General features: G+C 41.2%; 1 protein-coding gene across 13 annotated transcripts in view; it reads left to right on the plus strand.

The window, feature by feature from the left end:
- The window catches only part of stxbp5l (syntaxin binding protein 5L), a 308,998-nt gene that overhangs the window by 200,629 nt on the left and 92,850 nt on the right, over positions 1–15,519 (plus strand). For all 13 annotated transcript variants that reach the window (XM_088353620.1, XM_088353624.1, XM_088353621.1 and 10 more), the window contains exons 11-17: positions 2,704–2,776; positions 2,880–3,027; positions 4,778–4,845; positions 6,531–6,571; positions 8,025–8,239; positions 9,582–9,763; positions 11,687–11,812. In XM_088353620.1, coding sequence (XP_088209746.1) covers positions 2,704–2,776; positions 2,880–3,027; positions 4,778–4,845; positions 6,531–6,571; positions 8,025–8,239; positions 9,582–9,763; positions 11,687–11,812 — 853 coding nt within the window. The remainder of the gene's footprint in view (positions 1–2,703; positions 2,777–2,879; positions 3,028–4,777; positions 4,846–6,530; positions 6,572–8,024; positions 8,240–9,581; positions 9,764–11,686; positions 11,813–15,519) is intronic.

The following is a 15,519-nucleotide window of genomic DNA, read 5'->3' on the forward strand; positions in this document are numbered from 1 at the left end:
ACCCCGCTGGGTGGACAATCTAGGGGTGTCCGGGGGGCACGCTCCCCCCACAGGTCAAGTCACATTTGTTTGTATAGCCCTTATTAGGAAATATCTCAAAGGACTGCACAAGTTACAATGACACCATCCCCTGATCTTGAACCATCATGCTGGCAAGGGAAAACTCAAGAGGAAAATAAAAAACCATGAGAAAGGACCTCACAAGAAAATGCTGTACATTTTAAATTCAAACGCATCGATTTTGTGCATTTTTAGAGTAAAATCAAGAAGCTAGATCCGTGATATACGTTTGCCTTTGTAAATTATTAATGTACTAGTTATGAAAGGCAATGAAACAGAAAACACATAACACCCGCAAAGCAAAACCAACGAAACAGGAGTTTAATGCAAAAAAAATGTGCTCGTCATCCAATTACCCCAAAAATAACTAGTATCCTTCCATAACCAATACTGTCCTGTTTTAAGATAACCTATCACGAGTAAACGGTCCAAATCACTGATTCAAGTTTAAAATGTAATTCAATGTAATAATCATATCGTTGATTTGGTAAATTACAGTTTGAAATATCAGTACTTTTGCTTTTGTGATTGCTGCTATGACAGGATGCCGGTTCCTCTTCCATGGTTCACAGGAGGTTATTGCATACTTGTCAACTTTAGCGAATTGCTCCCCTTATTAATGATGCAATTCTCTTGTTAAGGGGTAATAAACCTTACAAACACAAATCTGCACCTATTTACTCTCAGCAATACAGACTATGTAGAACCCCTCAAAACGTTTTTTGTTTAATGTATTTTTTTACCTACGAAAATTGTTTTACGGTGTAAACAATTAGGAAAATCAAAAAACATGGGAACATATCGGGAACATGTATAAGTCGATAGGTATGTTTTTGCAACGTGCAACTTCGTAGTGATGGTAATTCCGGCTCTTTATAGAGAATAAAAAATGTATTATACTACTATATTAAACTAACCTTTATGTTTACACTCTACAGTGAACTTTTAAATTATTTGAAATTGTTAATAGTAACTTTAAAGTCAAGCAACACAGCATCCATTCCAGTGCTATGAAAATCAATTCAATACAAGATTTTTACAATTCAACTTTTGACCAATCTAGGCTGAATCAACACAAAACCGCTGAAAACACGCACAAATATAAAACATGTAAAACAAAAAGAAAAAATATCATCAGTCTCTTCTGAATATTAACATTTTGAAACATTAAAATGAGTCCGGGCGGCATGGTGATTGAGTGGTTAGTGCGTCCGCGGCACAGTTGTGAGGTCATGGGATCAAATCCAGCTACCAGCCTTCCTGTGTGGAGTTTGCATGTTCTCCCCGTGTTTCCTCCCACATGTCAGGTTAATTGGCCGGTTCAAATTGTCCCTAGGTGTGAATGAGCGAGTGAGTTGTCTGTCTCTGTGTGCCCTGCGACTGGCTGGCAACCAGTTGAGGGTGTCCCCTGCCCACTGCCCGAAGATAGCTGGGATGGGCTCCAGCACCCCCGCGACCCTACTGAGGATAAATGATGGATGGATGGATGAATGGATGAAATGAGTCCAAATTAGGATTTTTTTTTCCCCTGCTTCGACTCAATTTTTTTCTCTCGAACCTTTCCTGTGCTTAATGTGCTGCTCAACCCAACAGAAACATCACCCCCAATCCCATTTGTTTAGCAAACAAATGAGTGCAGCGACAGAAAACCAATTCATTAAAAAGGAGTGAGAGGACAACAAAAGGATGCAAGCGAGAACACCATGGCGTTTGTGATCTTTTTTAAATTAGATATATATGTGTCTGAAACTCATGACAAAAAGTTCCCGGACATCAGGGCAGACAACTCTGAAAAGTTCACAACTTGAAACACAATAAGACGACTCATCGCAACAATAACCATAGTTGCAAAGTATTAAGGATTGATAATCAGAATATATAACAGAACAACACTTTAAAATTAAGTTAATTATAAATCTACTTAAAACATTCTTTGCATTTATATGACATGGCTGTTTTCCATCTGCCATCAGTATGTACCTGTATTGACTCATCTTCATTCATGCAATGTTTAAACTCCTCTTTCCACGATGCTTTTAATGTATGTTTACGTTTTGTAGCGTCATACATTTTGTTAGCTTCTTTTGAATCTTCCATGGCTGAGGTTTTGGCTTGATTCCTAACCACTTATTCATTTTTCTTGTATTTTCTGTGTGTCTCCTTTGGAAAATTATATGCAAATGCTCGACCTTATAACGTTCGGGAAAGTCCGGAAGCACATAGTTATTTGATGCAGGCTTCTGATTGGCTGCAGAGTATGCAAATTGCCAAACGAAACGAAATTTACAAACCGAGCGAAGGTTTCAAAATCGGAATAAAGCAAACGTTTGATTCGGAAAAAAAAAAAATCTTTTCTTTTTTTTTCTTTTTTTTCTTGAAAAAGTTGTCGGCCACCCAGGCGGAGATGTTTTGTAAGTTGTACGCCCGACATAAAAGATGTACGCCACCAGATATATTAAAGTTATTCCGATTAACTTCGCATTTATTTATTTGAAAATAACATTACATTTTTATCAATATAAATTGATGACACCCTGGTGGGACCAATTATGCCATGGCGGCCCGCCAGGAACTTTAAATGGTACGGCAAACATTACTCATGAAGAAGAAGTCATATTTTTCTCTTGATTTTATATCTTACAGAAGTCCAAGATCCCTACGCAGTGGTCGTGCTTTTAGAAAAGGATTTAATAGTGGTCGATCTGACGCAGAGCAAGTACGTACTTTTCAGATTTTCTAGCAAACGTGATTTGATTGGAGTGACTAGAAAAAAGCAACGATCATATCTGACTTTATGTTTTTATTTCCTATATCTGCAGCTTCCCTGTCTTTGAGAACCCTTACCCTATGGACATCCATGAATCTCCAGTGACATGCACAGCTTATTTTGCAGACTGCCCTCCGGACATCATCCCTGTCCTCTACTCTATAGGAGCTAAGCACAAGAAGACCGGCTACTCTCAAAAGGTTAAGATAATATATCGTCAACATTATATATATATATATATATATATATATATATATATATATATATATACCACAGCCATATCCCCCTAGTGGGACATGGCTAGAGTCATTTCTGACTCTTTTTGGGAGATTGACTCAGAGGAGGGGATTCCCAGCCCCCTCGCTCAACCCAACTGAGGTGTTGGGAGTCATTAGGTGACCAAACCCCCCAGTTCCAACCCCTAATGCTGAACGCCCAGCAGGGAGGCAACGGGTACCAATGTTTAAGCCTTAGGTATGACTCGGCCGAGGCTTGAACCACAACCTCGCAGTCTCGGGGCGGGCGCCATACCCCCAAGGCCACCGAGTCAACATACAGTGTAAAAAACAGTTGGAATTTTACAATAATGACTGTAAATATTTACATGACCAACAAACCCCCCCCCAAAAAAAATCCGGTTTCATTGGCTGCCTTGTCGTATAAAATCGGCAGACATTTTTGCTCATTTCAAGTTTTTTTTTCATTTTACTAGAAAAAAGAAGAAGAAGAAGAGAATTTACTTTTATTGTCATTCTTTGTAACCATGCACACAGAACGAAAAGTCGATACACCTGACCCGTACAGTTAAACTGTAGCCGCAGCCAAACAGGGCACCGCCATTTTTAGACCCAACTGCTGCGTTGGGAGTCATTAGGTGACCAAATCCCCCAATTCCAACCCTTAATGCCGAGCGAGGGAGGCAATGAGTACCAATGTTGTAAGTCTTAGGTATGACTCGGCCGAGGCTTGAACCAGCGACCTCCCAGTCTCGGAGCGGGCGCCCTACCATCTAGGCTACCGAGCTGGTTAGAGGGAAGGGGAGAGAGGGAGCCAGAGAGAGATGAAATGAAATGATCTGTATTCATATAGCGCTTTTCAATTCAAGACTTCCCAAAGCGCTTTACAGTGTGCTTCACATTTCCCAATAGCGGCCGTACAGCCATGTAAGGCGCTAACCTGCTTATTGGGGGCATTAGGGGTTCAGTGTCTTACCCAATCCCTGACACTTCGACATATAACACGGAGGAGCCGGGATTCGAACTGCGGAACCCGAGGCCGTAGTGCAGGCCCGCACGGCCGTTCCATGTGGCCGGCGTGCGATGAGTCAGTCAGTCAGTCAGTCAGTCATGTAGGTGAGAAAGAGGCAGGCTATAGCTTAACCAATTATTTTTACATGGACCAGTGATGCTCGACCAGATCATGCCTCTATGGGTGTGGTCTTAGATGGCTGATACTCCCAGTATGGGGTGACAGTGTTTGAAATTGCAGAAGTGAGAAATTTGCAAAATGTTTTGTAGTTGAGAATGCCCCTCGAATTGACATAATTACGTTTGGTGAGAACATTATTTTATCAATACATTGGCTTGGATGTTTTCATTACATTCAAAACTTCATGTTATCAGATTTCATTATGGTACATGGTGAATTGGTACGTTCGGGAACTGTCCAAAAGAGGAAGCAGTCGTTCCATCCATTCCAAAGTTCTGAGTTACTTAAAACAAGAAAATGTGGGAGTCAATATTGTGCTGGGCTTATTTGCTCTACTCGTGTATTTACTTACTTTTCTCAAATAAAAACTGCGATGAAGAAAGGAAAAGCAGTTTGATTTGAAACCATCTTCTCAATCAATTGTTACCCAGGAAACTCGCGAACCGGCATTGTGAATCTCAGACAATGTTGGCGATGTCACTACTTCTAACAAAAAACAACACTTTTGTGTTCCCATGCCAGGAATGGCCAGTTAGTGGGGGAATGTGGACGTTAGGCTCCCACACCTACCCAGAGATCATTATTACCGGGTGAGTCACCAAAATTGGTTCTTTTGTGAGAAGATTTAATTTGTGGAGATGTTGAGAACCCTCATCATTGAGTATAGAGAAAAAGTCATAAAACACATGTTCACTCATTTGTTTTTATTGCATACCTGTCGCACTCCAGGGCTCCATGCCCTTACAAACTGTCGTATTTTCCCATACAAAATACAAAATAATCTTACACCATATTTTTTTTTTCAAACGTGTTTATTTATGTAGTTTAACATGTTATATTGTACATGTGTTTTGATATATCATAAGTATTGTAACATATATATACATTTTGTTGTGAGATACTGAGTTGCTCGACATGAATGAGGTTTATTATAAAAAAAGTTAAAATTAAGTAGCTTGGACGTTCACTGTGGAAGGAAAAATACATGCAAATATATTTAAGTAGGATAATACATTTTCTTATTAAAATTCTTAATTCATTTTCTTTATTAAATTATTGTTGGTAATATAGTGATTAAAGAGATAACCACAAACCTGTCTATTTTCATTTTCTCCTTTTATTCTTCCTTTTTTTCTTAACTTCTTTATACAACATAATAATTCGTAATATAATGCATCAAAGCAAGTGAGCCGTTTGAGAGCCGGCTCTCTTGAATGAGTTGAGCCGAAAAAGCCGGATCTCTAAAAAGAGACGGACTTCCTTTCACTACACAACTACCACATGAAATCCGATGTTTTTTAAGACCACACGTATTTCAAATTTACTCAATCAACCCCTGATGGGAATGATGCATGATGGGAATGATGCATGATGGGAAATCCCCAGGCGGCAGACGCATGCGCACAGTAGCATCAAAGCGCTCGCTTCGTTTGCAACGAAAAAAACGATACAGAGATAGAGGCTACCGCGGCGAACTGGTTTGACTTGTTTGATTTGCCGTTTCGTGATAGTCGGTGTTTACCGGATGGTACCCATCATTGACAAATTAAAATGTATAATAAACGTACTTTGTACGGCAAAAACGACAGGTTGACAGGAATGGTATTGCAATGTTGGAAGTAAATCACCTCTGATGAGGGTTCCTATGTCTGCATGGCCCAATTGCGTCAAGTGCTAAGCAGATATATGATTTTGTTTGGCTTGCTCATCCTCAGTTCATACACAATTGCAATAGGCTCCTTCTCCATCCCCACCAAGGAAAATGTGTTTTTTAGCATTCACGGGTTGATTTAATCCACATGGGGACGAGATGATAGTGTTTTGCATTTGCTGTTTTGTCGGCCCTTTATAATTTTAGATCCGGGACTCTGCCAAGGCCAGCATAATGAGCACAACGCAGAGTGGGGCAATGCCGCACTCTGAGAGGTTGGCAGAGATGCTAAACCATTCTGAAGCAAACACGCAAGCTGGTCTCTGATTCGGCATGACTTCCGTAGTCACGTTGTACCTCATATTTTTTTGGGTTTTTTTCTCGAATGAAAAGAAAAGAGAGTTTTTTTTATGTGTGTTTATGCTTACCATTTCAATAAAAAGAAAAAACGCAATCTAGGTTAGTCCACCAAAAGCATTGCAGGACCTGACACATAAATAGATCCAGGCACAAACCCGTCCTATTTATTTATACATTTATGTATTCATTGATTTCCACGTCAATTATTTTTTCGCTTGTTCTTTTTTACCTCCTCATTTACTTACTGTTCTTTTATTTGTGCAGACATGCGGATGGTTCAATCAAGTTTTGGGATGCATCTGCAAGTAAGTGCAATCCAGTTGTCTAAATTATTTGCAGTTGCTGTGCTGAAAATGCCGATTTTACTTTAAAACAAGAAAACAGTTAGCTTTCCTTGGTCTTTTCTTTTCACCATGCCTAGCTTTTCATTATGGTTGTTTCAAAACTCCCAAACATTGACTAGGTATTTTTAGTCATAATTAATGGTTGTTTGGAGGTTTATTCCTACTTTAGCTGGTTAATATAGAAAAAAGCCAATTTTACATTATATGAAGCTTTATTTTGTATACTGCCTAACTGTTAGGTTTATATTTCAGTAGACACTCAAAATAAAGAGAAGGCCTCAATGGATTGTGGACCTGCAAGGAGAACATGAGAGAACCCAAACTTCACTAAAGAAGTTCCAACCTTTTTTAAAAGATCTACAAGATCATTAAAGCAGAGGGTGTGGGAAACAAAGATTAAATTCTTGAAAACTGCTTGGGTTTGGGGTGAAATACTTGTAAATGCGTAAAATTGTTGCCATGTTTCACAAAAAGTCTGCTTGAAAATGATTCTGGCACTGCTCTCTGGTGGTTTCACTTGTGATTGACGGAAGCTGGCATTACTTTGTATGGCATTGTCCATTGAAGCGTCATCTCCTCCTAAGGGTCGCGCCCAAGAAGACATGTGCATACTCCACCTAAACAGAGCACTATACTATGCGTATTAGTGCTAGGATTACATATCACGGACCAGGAATAGAGACGGGTCTCAATTGCGTTTGTTTTACTCAATTTTATTTAGAAGGAGGAAAGGACATGCACCTACGATCTGGGAATCGTTGGTCACGGGTAGCAGATCCCGTGGAACGCGGAAGTGGCACTCCCGTGTCGAGCGCAGGCAATGTCGAGAGTGAGAAAAAACGGGTTGATGGCCGGGACGGAGGAGCAAAAACATAAACGGGTCCAGAAAAAAGGTCGGCAACGGGATTAAGAACAGAACAACAGGGCAGGATAGAGTCAGAGTCACAAAAGTTTGCCTAGCGTGTAGCCTAGGTTCACAAAGGATCCGACGGGTGTTGTCAGGAAGGTGGGGGTTTAAAAAAGAGGAAGCAGCCAATCAGCGTCCGTGGCTGTTGGCGCCAACGGAGCAGACTCAGGTGCCCCGCATCAGTAATCATGACATTTAGATACTATATTTCCTACTATGTTACCACATAACCACCGTAGCATCAACAATTATTGCACTGGATTCAAAATTCATCCATGTTTTACCCCGGAAATTTTTCCAAAATGATTTATTTTCTCCCAGCGGCTATCAACACTCTGTTGCAGTTTGATAACCGAAACACCTTAATATGTTGTTCCAGTTCAAATTGTAAGCCTGGGGAAAACGCTTCTCTGCAATTATAGATGCTGCTTTTCATCACACGGTGCACAGGCATTGCTTTCTGTTGTAATCGTATTTTCTCCACAAATGAAATATGTTTCCACTCAGTTACACTGCAGATGTTGTACAAGTTGAAGACTTCCAAGGTGTTTGAAAAGCCCAAACCAAACGAGAGTCGCGCTGCAGAACTGGTGGACGATGACCCCTTTGCGGTGCAGATGGTCAGCTGGTGTCCCCAAAGTCGCATCTTCTGTGTGGTCGGGATCTCGGCCCATATCATCCTGTACCGTTTCAGCAAATATGACGCCAATACTCAGATTGTGGTGAGTAACGTTTGAAATGGACGGAAACTTTTCAGGTTTTACAGTTCTGTTGTTATCAGGGTTGTTTGTCATACACGTGACTATAACCATGTGACGGAAGGTTTTGACGCCATGATGGACGGCAGTAAACCCCCCAAAACAAGCTCTACTATTTAATACCATCGGCAGTGACTTGCCAAACGAATATTTTGCTGCTCTCTGATGAGGCGGGTCACTATGTCAAAAAGTCAAGTCAAGTCAAGTCAGGTTTATTTGTATAGCCCTTAATCACAAAGTGTCTCAAAGGGCTGCACAGATCAAAGACTATTGCAAACTATAGACTATTATGACACCATCCCCTTATAGTGTCAACATAAAATAAGGTTATTCATATGCTATAGAATATAAGCGTGCTTTAAGCTTAGATTTAAACATTTCCACTAAGGTTGCAGATCGAATCTCAGGGGGAAGAGCATTCCACAGCACCGGGGCCCGAATGGAGAATGCTCTTGACCCTGTGGATCTCTTCTTGGCTCTTGGGATCACTAGTAGACCAGCATTTTCAGAGCGAAGGCTCCGGACCGGAACATAGGGGGAAATTAAATCTGAAAGATATGAGGGAGCAATTCCATGCATGATTTTGTATACTACCAACAGAACCTTAAAATCACATATTAAGCTAACATGGAGCCAATGCAGGTTAGCTAAAATCGGGGTAATGTGATCAAACTTTCTTGTCTTAGTTAAAAGCCTCGGTGCAGAATTTTGTACCAGCTGAAGGCTCTTGATTTTGGACTTCGGGAGACCGGAGAGTAGTGCATTACAGTAATCGAGACGGGAGGTAAAAAAGAAAAGCACAAATAGCTCTAATTAGAGAAATTGAGGATACCTTCTTCTTCCTGATCAAAAACGGGTCGTAAGTCGGGACAGGAGCGCAGACGTGGTCAAGATCATAAAACGGGTCGAAGCCGGGAAACAGACCGGAGCAAAAACAGGAGTGAGTCAGGGTCGAAAAGCTTGCCTAGAGTAAACTGAAGTTTGTAGTTTGGATTTCAAAACGTGGTTAATTTTTTTTTTTTTAAAAAGAGAGAAAAGCAGTAGTGCTGGTATGTAATAGTAATCTGCCGCCACCTACTGACATGGAGGAATGTTTCAGCTATTTAACTAAGCACTGGAAAAAAACAAAGGTACTGAATAATGGTATGCTTATTCGTAAAGATAAAATTGTGCAATTTCCTGCAGCACACAAGACAATGTCTCGCGGGGCACTACCGTACCCCCAACACACCGGTTGAAAAACACTGCTTTAGCAAACAGCTGTCAGCTTATAATACAATATCATAATATTGATCTTTTTGAATAGTCTCTCGAGGTCCGACTGCAATGCGATCCAGAGGACGTCATCTCCCCATCCGAAAATGAAAACAATCCTTGTCTCTCCGAGCCGCACTCAGGCTCCCACTCTCCCCAGCCCCACTATCAGCAGCCAGTAAGCCCTGGCGGTGGAACGCCGGAATCTCTCAAAGACTCCACCCCCTGCCTTAAGTAAGTTATTTCTGAGGGGAATGTATCAAATATTGATTGGAATTTCTCACTGCACTCAAGTGTTCTTGGTTGAATTGTAATAGCTTAGACAATACACCAGAGGTGGACGATTTGTTGTTTGTTGTGCGACTGGGTCTGATTTCCTGGCATCTGTTGTCTGAAATACAGTCTTATGCAAAAGTTTGGGCACCCCTGATCATTTTGAAGATTTTCCTTTATAAATCAGCAATTTCAGTTAAATATATCATGTAGCAGACAAACACAGTGATATCAGAGAAGTGAAATGAAGTTCATAGGATTTACAGAAAGTGTGCAATAATTACTTGAACAAGAGTAGGCTAATTATTGGAACACAAAATTTGTTTGATAAGCTCATTGAAACTTGACCTACATGCACATGTGAATCCAATCATGAGAAAGGGTATTTAAGGGGGCCAGTTGCAAGTTGTTCTCCTCTTTGCATTTTCTCTAAAGAATGGCAACATGGGAGCCTTAGAACAACTGTCAAATGACCTGAAAACAAAGATTGTTCAACATCATGGTTTAGGGGAAGGATATAAAAAGCTATCTCAGAGATTTCAGCTTTCAGTTTCCACTATGAGGAACATAGTGAGTAAATGGAAGGACACAGGCACAGTTCAAGTTAAGGCCCGGAGTGGCAGGCCAAGGAAAATCTCAGATAAGCAGAGGCAAACAGTCAAACTCAACCCACAGATCAGCTCCAAAGACCTACAACATGATCTAGCTGCAGATGGTGTCACTGCACATAGGTCGACTATTCAGCGCACTATGCACAACGATAGCTGTATGGGAGAGTAATGCGGCAGAAGCCTTTATGGCGCACATGCCACAAACAGAGTCGCTTGAGGTAAAGCACATTTTGACAAGCCAGCGCCATTTTGGAAGAAGGTCCTGTGGACTAATGAAACTAAAATTGAGTTATTTGGACATAACAACGGTATGCGTGGTGGAAGAAGAACACAGCATTCCAAGACAAACACTTGCTACCCACAGTGAAATTTTGTGGTGGTTTCATCATGCTGTGTGGCTGTGTGGCCAGTGCAGGTACTGGCAATCTTGTTAAAGTCGAAAGTCGCATGGATTCCAGTCATTATCAGCAGATTTTTGCGAACAATGTTCTGGAATCAGTGACAAAGCTGAAGTTGGGCCGGGGCTGGATACTTTAACAAGACAACGACCCCAAACACCGCTCAAATTCTACTCAGGCATTTATGCAGAGGAACAACTACAGAGTTCTGGTATGGTCATCTAAGTCCCCAGACCTGAATATTATTGAAAATCTATGGTGTGATTTAAAGCGGGGTGTCCATTTTCGAAAACCATCAAACCTGAGTGAAGTCGAGATGTTTTGTCAAGAAAAATGGTCAAAAATACCTTCACCCAGAATCTGGACCCGCATTGGAAGCTATAGGAAGCGTTTAGAGGCTATTTTTTATGCAAAAGGAAGATCTACTAAATATTGATGGAATTTTTCTGTTGGGGTGCCCAAATTTATGCACCTGCCTAACAACCAATGATTTATAAAAGAAAATCTTGAAAATGATCAGGGGTGCCCAATCTTTTGACTGTACATGTGGGGGCGGCAGGTAGCTCAGGAGGTAGAGCGCTCGTCTTGGAATCCAGAGATCGCAGTTCGAATCCCGGCTCCACCGTGTTACATGTCGAAGTGTCCTTGGGTCAGACACTGAACCCCTAATATCCCCAATAAGCAGGTTGGCGCCTTGCACGGCCGCTATTGGTGTATGAGTGTGTGTGTGAATGGGGAAATGTGAAGCACATTGTAAAGCGGGAAGTCTTTATTGACTTGAAAAGCGCTATAGAAATGCAGATCATTTCATTTCATGTGCCAAATCCTGAAGACTTCGACCCAAAACTTTTAAATCAACATTTTTCTCTCTTCAGGGTAAAGGATCGAGCGGTGCGGGTACCTCCCGGCTACCAGGCAGAGCTGGTGATCCAGCTCCCTTGGATAGATGGCGAACCTCCGCAGCAGATTTCAAGCCTGGACATCAACTCCGCTTATGGCCTGTGAGTCACTGTGTATGCTTTCTGTCCAAAGGGAAAAATAAAAAATAAAAAAGAAATAGGCAGCAGCTGCTGTTTTAAGGGGGTAAACAACTATTCTAAATTTGACAGATGGAAGTCTGGGCAGGGTGTTGTTTACATGTTGTGAAAAATGCTGGTCTAGTATATGGAGCGTCCATGTTTTACTGCTGTAGCTAAAGCAGGTGGTGGAAAAGTGTGGCAGATAGCACATGTGGTAGAGTATTTTTTGGGGGTAATTTACTGTGAAATCATTGCGACTAACCAGCTATGTAAGCGCTAAATGGATCTGCCAAACAAGCTTTTTATAGACACGGGCGTACACTTTACAGTCTGTGTTCTTTGTTGTCTTGCTCAGGTGTGTATGACTTCCACAGCCTTAGCTATAATGTGGCTCTCCTTAATGAAACTACAGTACAGATTTTCATACCTGTCGCGCTCCAGGGCTCCATGCCCTTACAAACTGCTGTATTTTCCCTCACAAAATACAAAATAATCACCATGTTTTTTTTTTCAAACGTGTTTATTGATGTAGTTTAACATGTTATATTGTACACGTGTTTCGTTATATCATATATATTGTTAATTAACATTTTTTTGTTGCTCGACATGAATGAGGTTTATTATTAAAAAAAGTTCAAAAATTAAGTCGCTTGGACGTTCGCTGTAGAAGGAAAAAATACATGCAAATATAATTAGGTAGAATAATACCTCATCTCATCTCTCATCTCATTAGCCACACCGCTTATCCTCAGTAGGGTCGCGGGGGTGCTGGAGCCCATCCCAGCAATCATCGGGCAGTGGGCAGGGGACACCCTGAATTGGTTGCCAGCCAATCGCAGGGCGGTAGAATAATACATTTTCTTCAAATTATGAATTCATTTTCTGCATTCAATTATTGTTGGTAAGATACTGATTGAAGTAATAACCACAAATCTGTCTTTTTTCATTTTCTCCCTGTATACCTCCTTTTTTTCTTAATACAACAATAATGATTCATAATATAATACGTCAAAGCAAACATCAAAGTGAGCCATTTGGTAGCCGGGTCTCTTGAATGAGTTGAAAAGGCCGGTTCTCTAAAAAGAGACGGACTTCCTTTCACTACACAACTACCACATGAAATCCGATGTTGAATGATGCATGATGGGAAATCCCCAGGCGGCAGATGCATGCGCACAGTGAGAAATAGAGGAAAGAATGATAGAGGGAGGGAGGAAGAGATGGAAGAAAGAAAGAAAGAGGGAGAAATGGAGGAAAGAAAGAGGGATGGAGGAAGAGACGGAGGATAGAAATAAATAAAGAAAGAAGGAATGAAAGAAAGAAAGAGGGAGAAATGGAGTAAAGAAAGATAGAGGGATGGAGGAAGAGATGGAGGAAAGAAAGCCAGAAAGAAAGAAAGAGGGAGAAATGGAGGAAAGAAAGATTGAAGGAGGGAGGAAGTGATGGAGGAAAGAAAGCCAGATAGAAAGAAAGAAGGAAAGAAAGAGGTAGAAATGGAGGTAAGAAAGAAAGAGGGAGGGAGGAAGAGATGGAGGAAAGAAAGAAAGAAAGACAGAAAGAAAGACCGAAATGGAGGAAAGAAAGGGGGAGGGAGGAAGAGATTAAGGAAAGAAAGAAAGAGGGAGGAATGTAGGAAAGAAAGGAAGAGGGAGGAAGATATGGAAGAAAGAAAGGAAGAAAGAAAGAGAAAGAAAGAAAGAATTATATAATGAGGAAAGAATAAAGTAATAAATAACGAAGAAAGAAAGAAAGAGAAAGAAAGAAGGGACAGGGAGGGAGGGAGGATGGAAGAAAGGAAGGAGATATTGTTATAGAACGTATAAAAGAAACGATGGATCTTTAAAAGAAGGAAGGAAAATTGATTGATTGAAAGAAACACATTTCTGCCGAAGAATATTCTTCCAATAAAGGGTAAATACTTGATCCTTTAGTACACATGTGTCAAACCGGCGGCCCGCGGGCCAGATCAGGCCTGCTAAGGGATCGAATCCGGCCCGCAAGACAACACTCAGAGAAGCGCAAGAGAAAAACAAGCTGCAGGTTGAAATATGTCAACTTGATGTTGCCAAAGCCAGGTGCCTCTCACAAAGACACTGTACTTGTATTTATTTCTATCTCTATCTCTCTCTCTCTTTCTTTTCCACCCCTTTTCTCCCACTCTGTCACTGTCTCTTTCACTCTCCGTGTCTCTCTTTTTCTCTTCCTTTGTTGCTTTTTGTCTCTTTCTATCTCTGCGTCTCTTAATCTCTTTTGCTCCAACTTCCATTTTTCCATTTCTCTCTTTTCTCTTTCTCTCTTCCTACCCTTTGCACTTTCTTTTCTCTTTTCTCTCCTTCTGTCTTTCTATTTCTCTTTGGATTTCTTTCTTCCTCTCCCTTTCTTTCCCCTCTCTCTCACGACTTGTTTCTCACGCTCTCTCCCTCTCTCTCTTTTTCTTTTTTTGTCCCGCCCTCTCTCCTTTTCCCTCCCTCTTTCTCTTATTTCTTTATCTCTCTTTTTCTTTCTCTTTGATCTACTAGACAGAATGTTTGTTCTATCGTGTGGCCCCCGAGTTAAAAGGAGTTTGACACCCCTGCTTTAGTAATTATAAAACAACAAGAACACATAAAATAGATGCAGAATAAAATACGTCGATAAAACATGTTCAAAGCAAGCGAGGACAGAAACCCGTTATTTGTTTTGGACCACTGTGGCCTTTCAGCAAAACATTCAGCGTTTTTTCTGGTTTCCTCGTTTTTTCTTTGTTGAGCGAAATCAACGTCCTTCACACCAACTCAAAGCAAAGTACAAGAGAGTGAACTGCTTTAAATGCCAGCCTGATGAATCAGCCAACATTCAGATTTCTTTTTGTGACGGAATCTCATAATTGTTTCCTTTTCAATCTCCTGAGACTGTGACTGTAACGTGAATCAGACGACGTCAATCGTGTCCCTCGTTTTATCAGGACATTACACCCACTGATCTCATGCAACATTTGTCAGGTACCAGAACAGGAAGCAGAACCCACTCGCGTAACGTTACTCACAGTTTATTGGGGAGAAGAGAAAGGAGCGCACACTCGATCCGGAGATCGTTGGTCGCGGGAGTAGATGGCTTGGAACGCGGAAGTGGTCAAAATCAAACAGATCGTGGCTAGAGCAAAACAGGAGCAAAAGCACAGGAAAAAATGGAGATTGATAAGGCTTGGGAAAACAAGAGCAAAAACAGAGGGATTCTCAGGGCGTGACGTGTCAAAACAGGGTTTCGCAGACGCTCTGACAAAAGGCGACTCACAGGACAGCGTTTAAGTAGTGACAGGGAGCAATCTGTCAACGAGTTTCAGCTGGTGTCCATGGGCGGGGCCAAGTGGGCGCCCTAGCAACCATGACAGAAGCTGGAGCCAGACGGCGGGGGCCAATTGGGCGCCATGGCAACTGTGACAACATTGCAAATTTGTGAGCATGATTAAAACCTTTTTCTCAATTTCGTTTTTGCTAAGGGTTAGATTTTAATTATTAAAATGTATCGTTTACCAGATTGCTCGAATTAGTTGTCTGACTCCATTAACGACACACAACCTACATTCACCCAACAATGCGCGCTCGTTTCTTGATGGAAAAGATGAACAAGAAAAGCCGACATTTTCACACGGGGGCAGATTTAATTTCATTAACTAAGTGTACTCCATCGACAATGGCCGAATTAGTGTT

Source organism: Urocampus carinirostris, chromosome 14 (genome assembly GCF_059441175.1).
Source record: "Urocampus carinirostris isolate Australia breed hairy pipefish chromosome 14, RoL_Ucar_1.0, whole genome shotgun sequence".
NCBI classification, from domain to species: Eukaryota; Metazoa; Chordata; class Actinopteri; order Syngnathiformes; family Syngnathidae; genus Urocampus; species Urocampus carinirostris.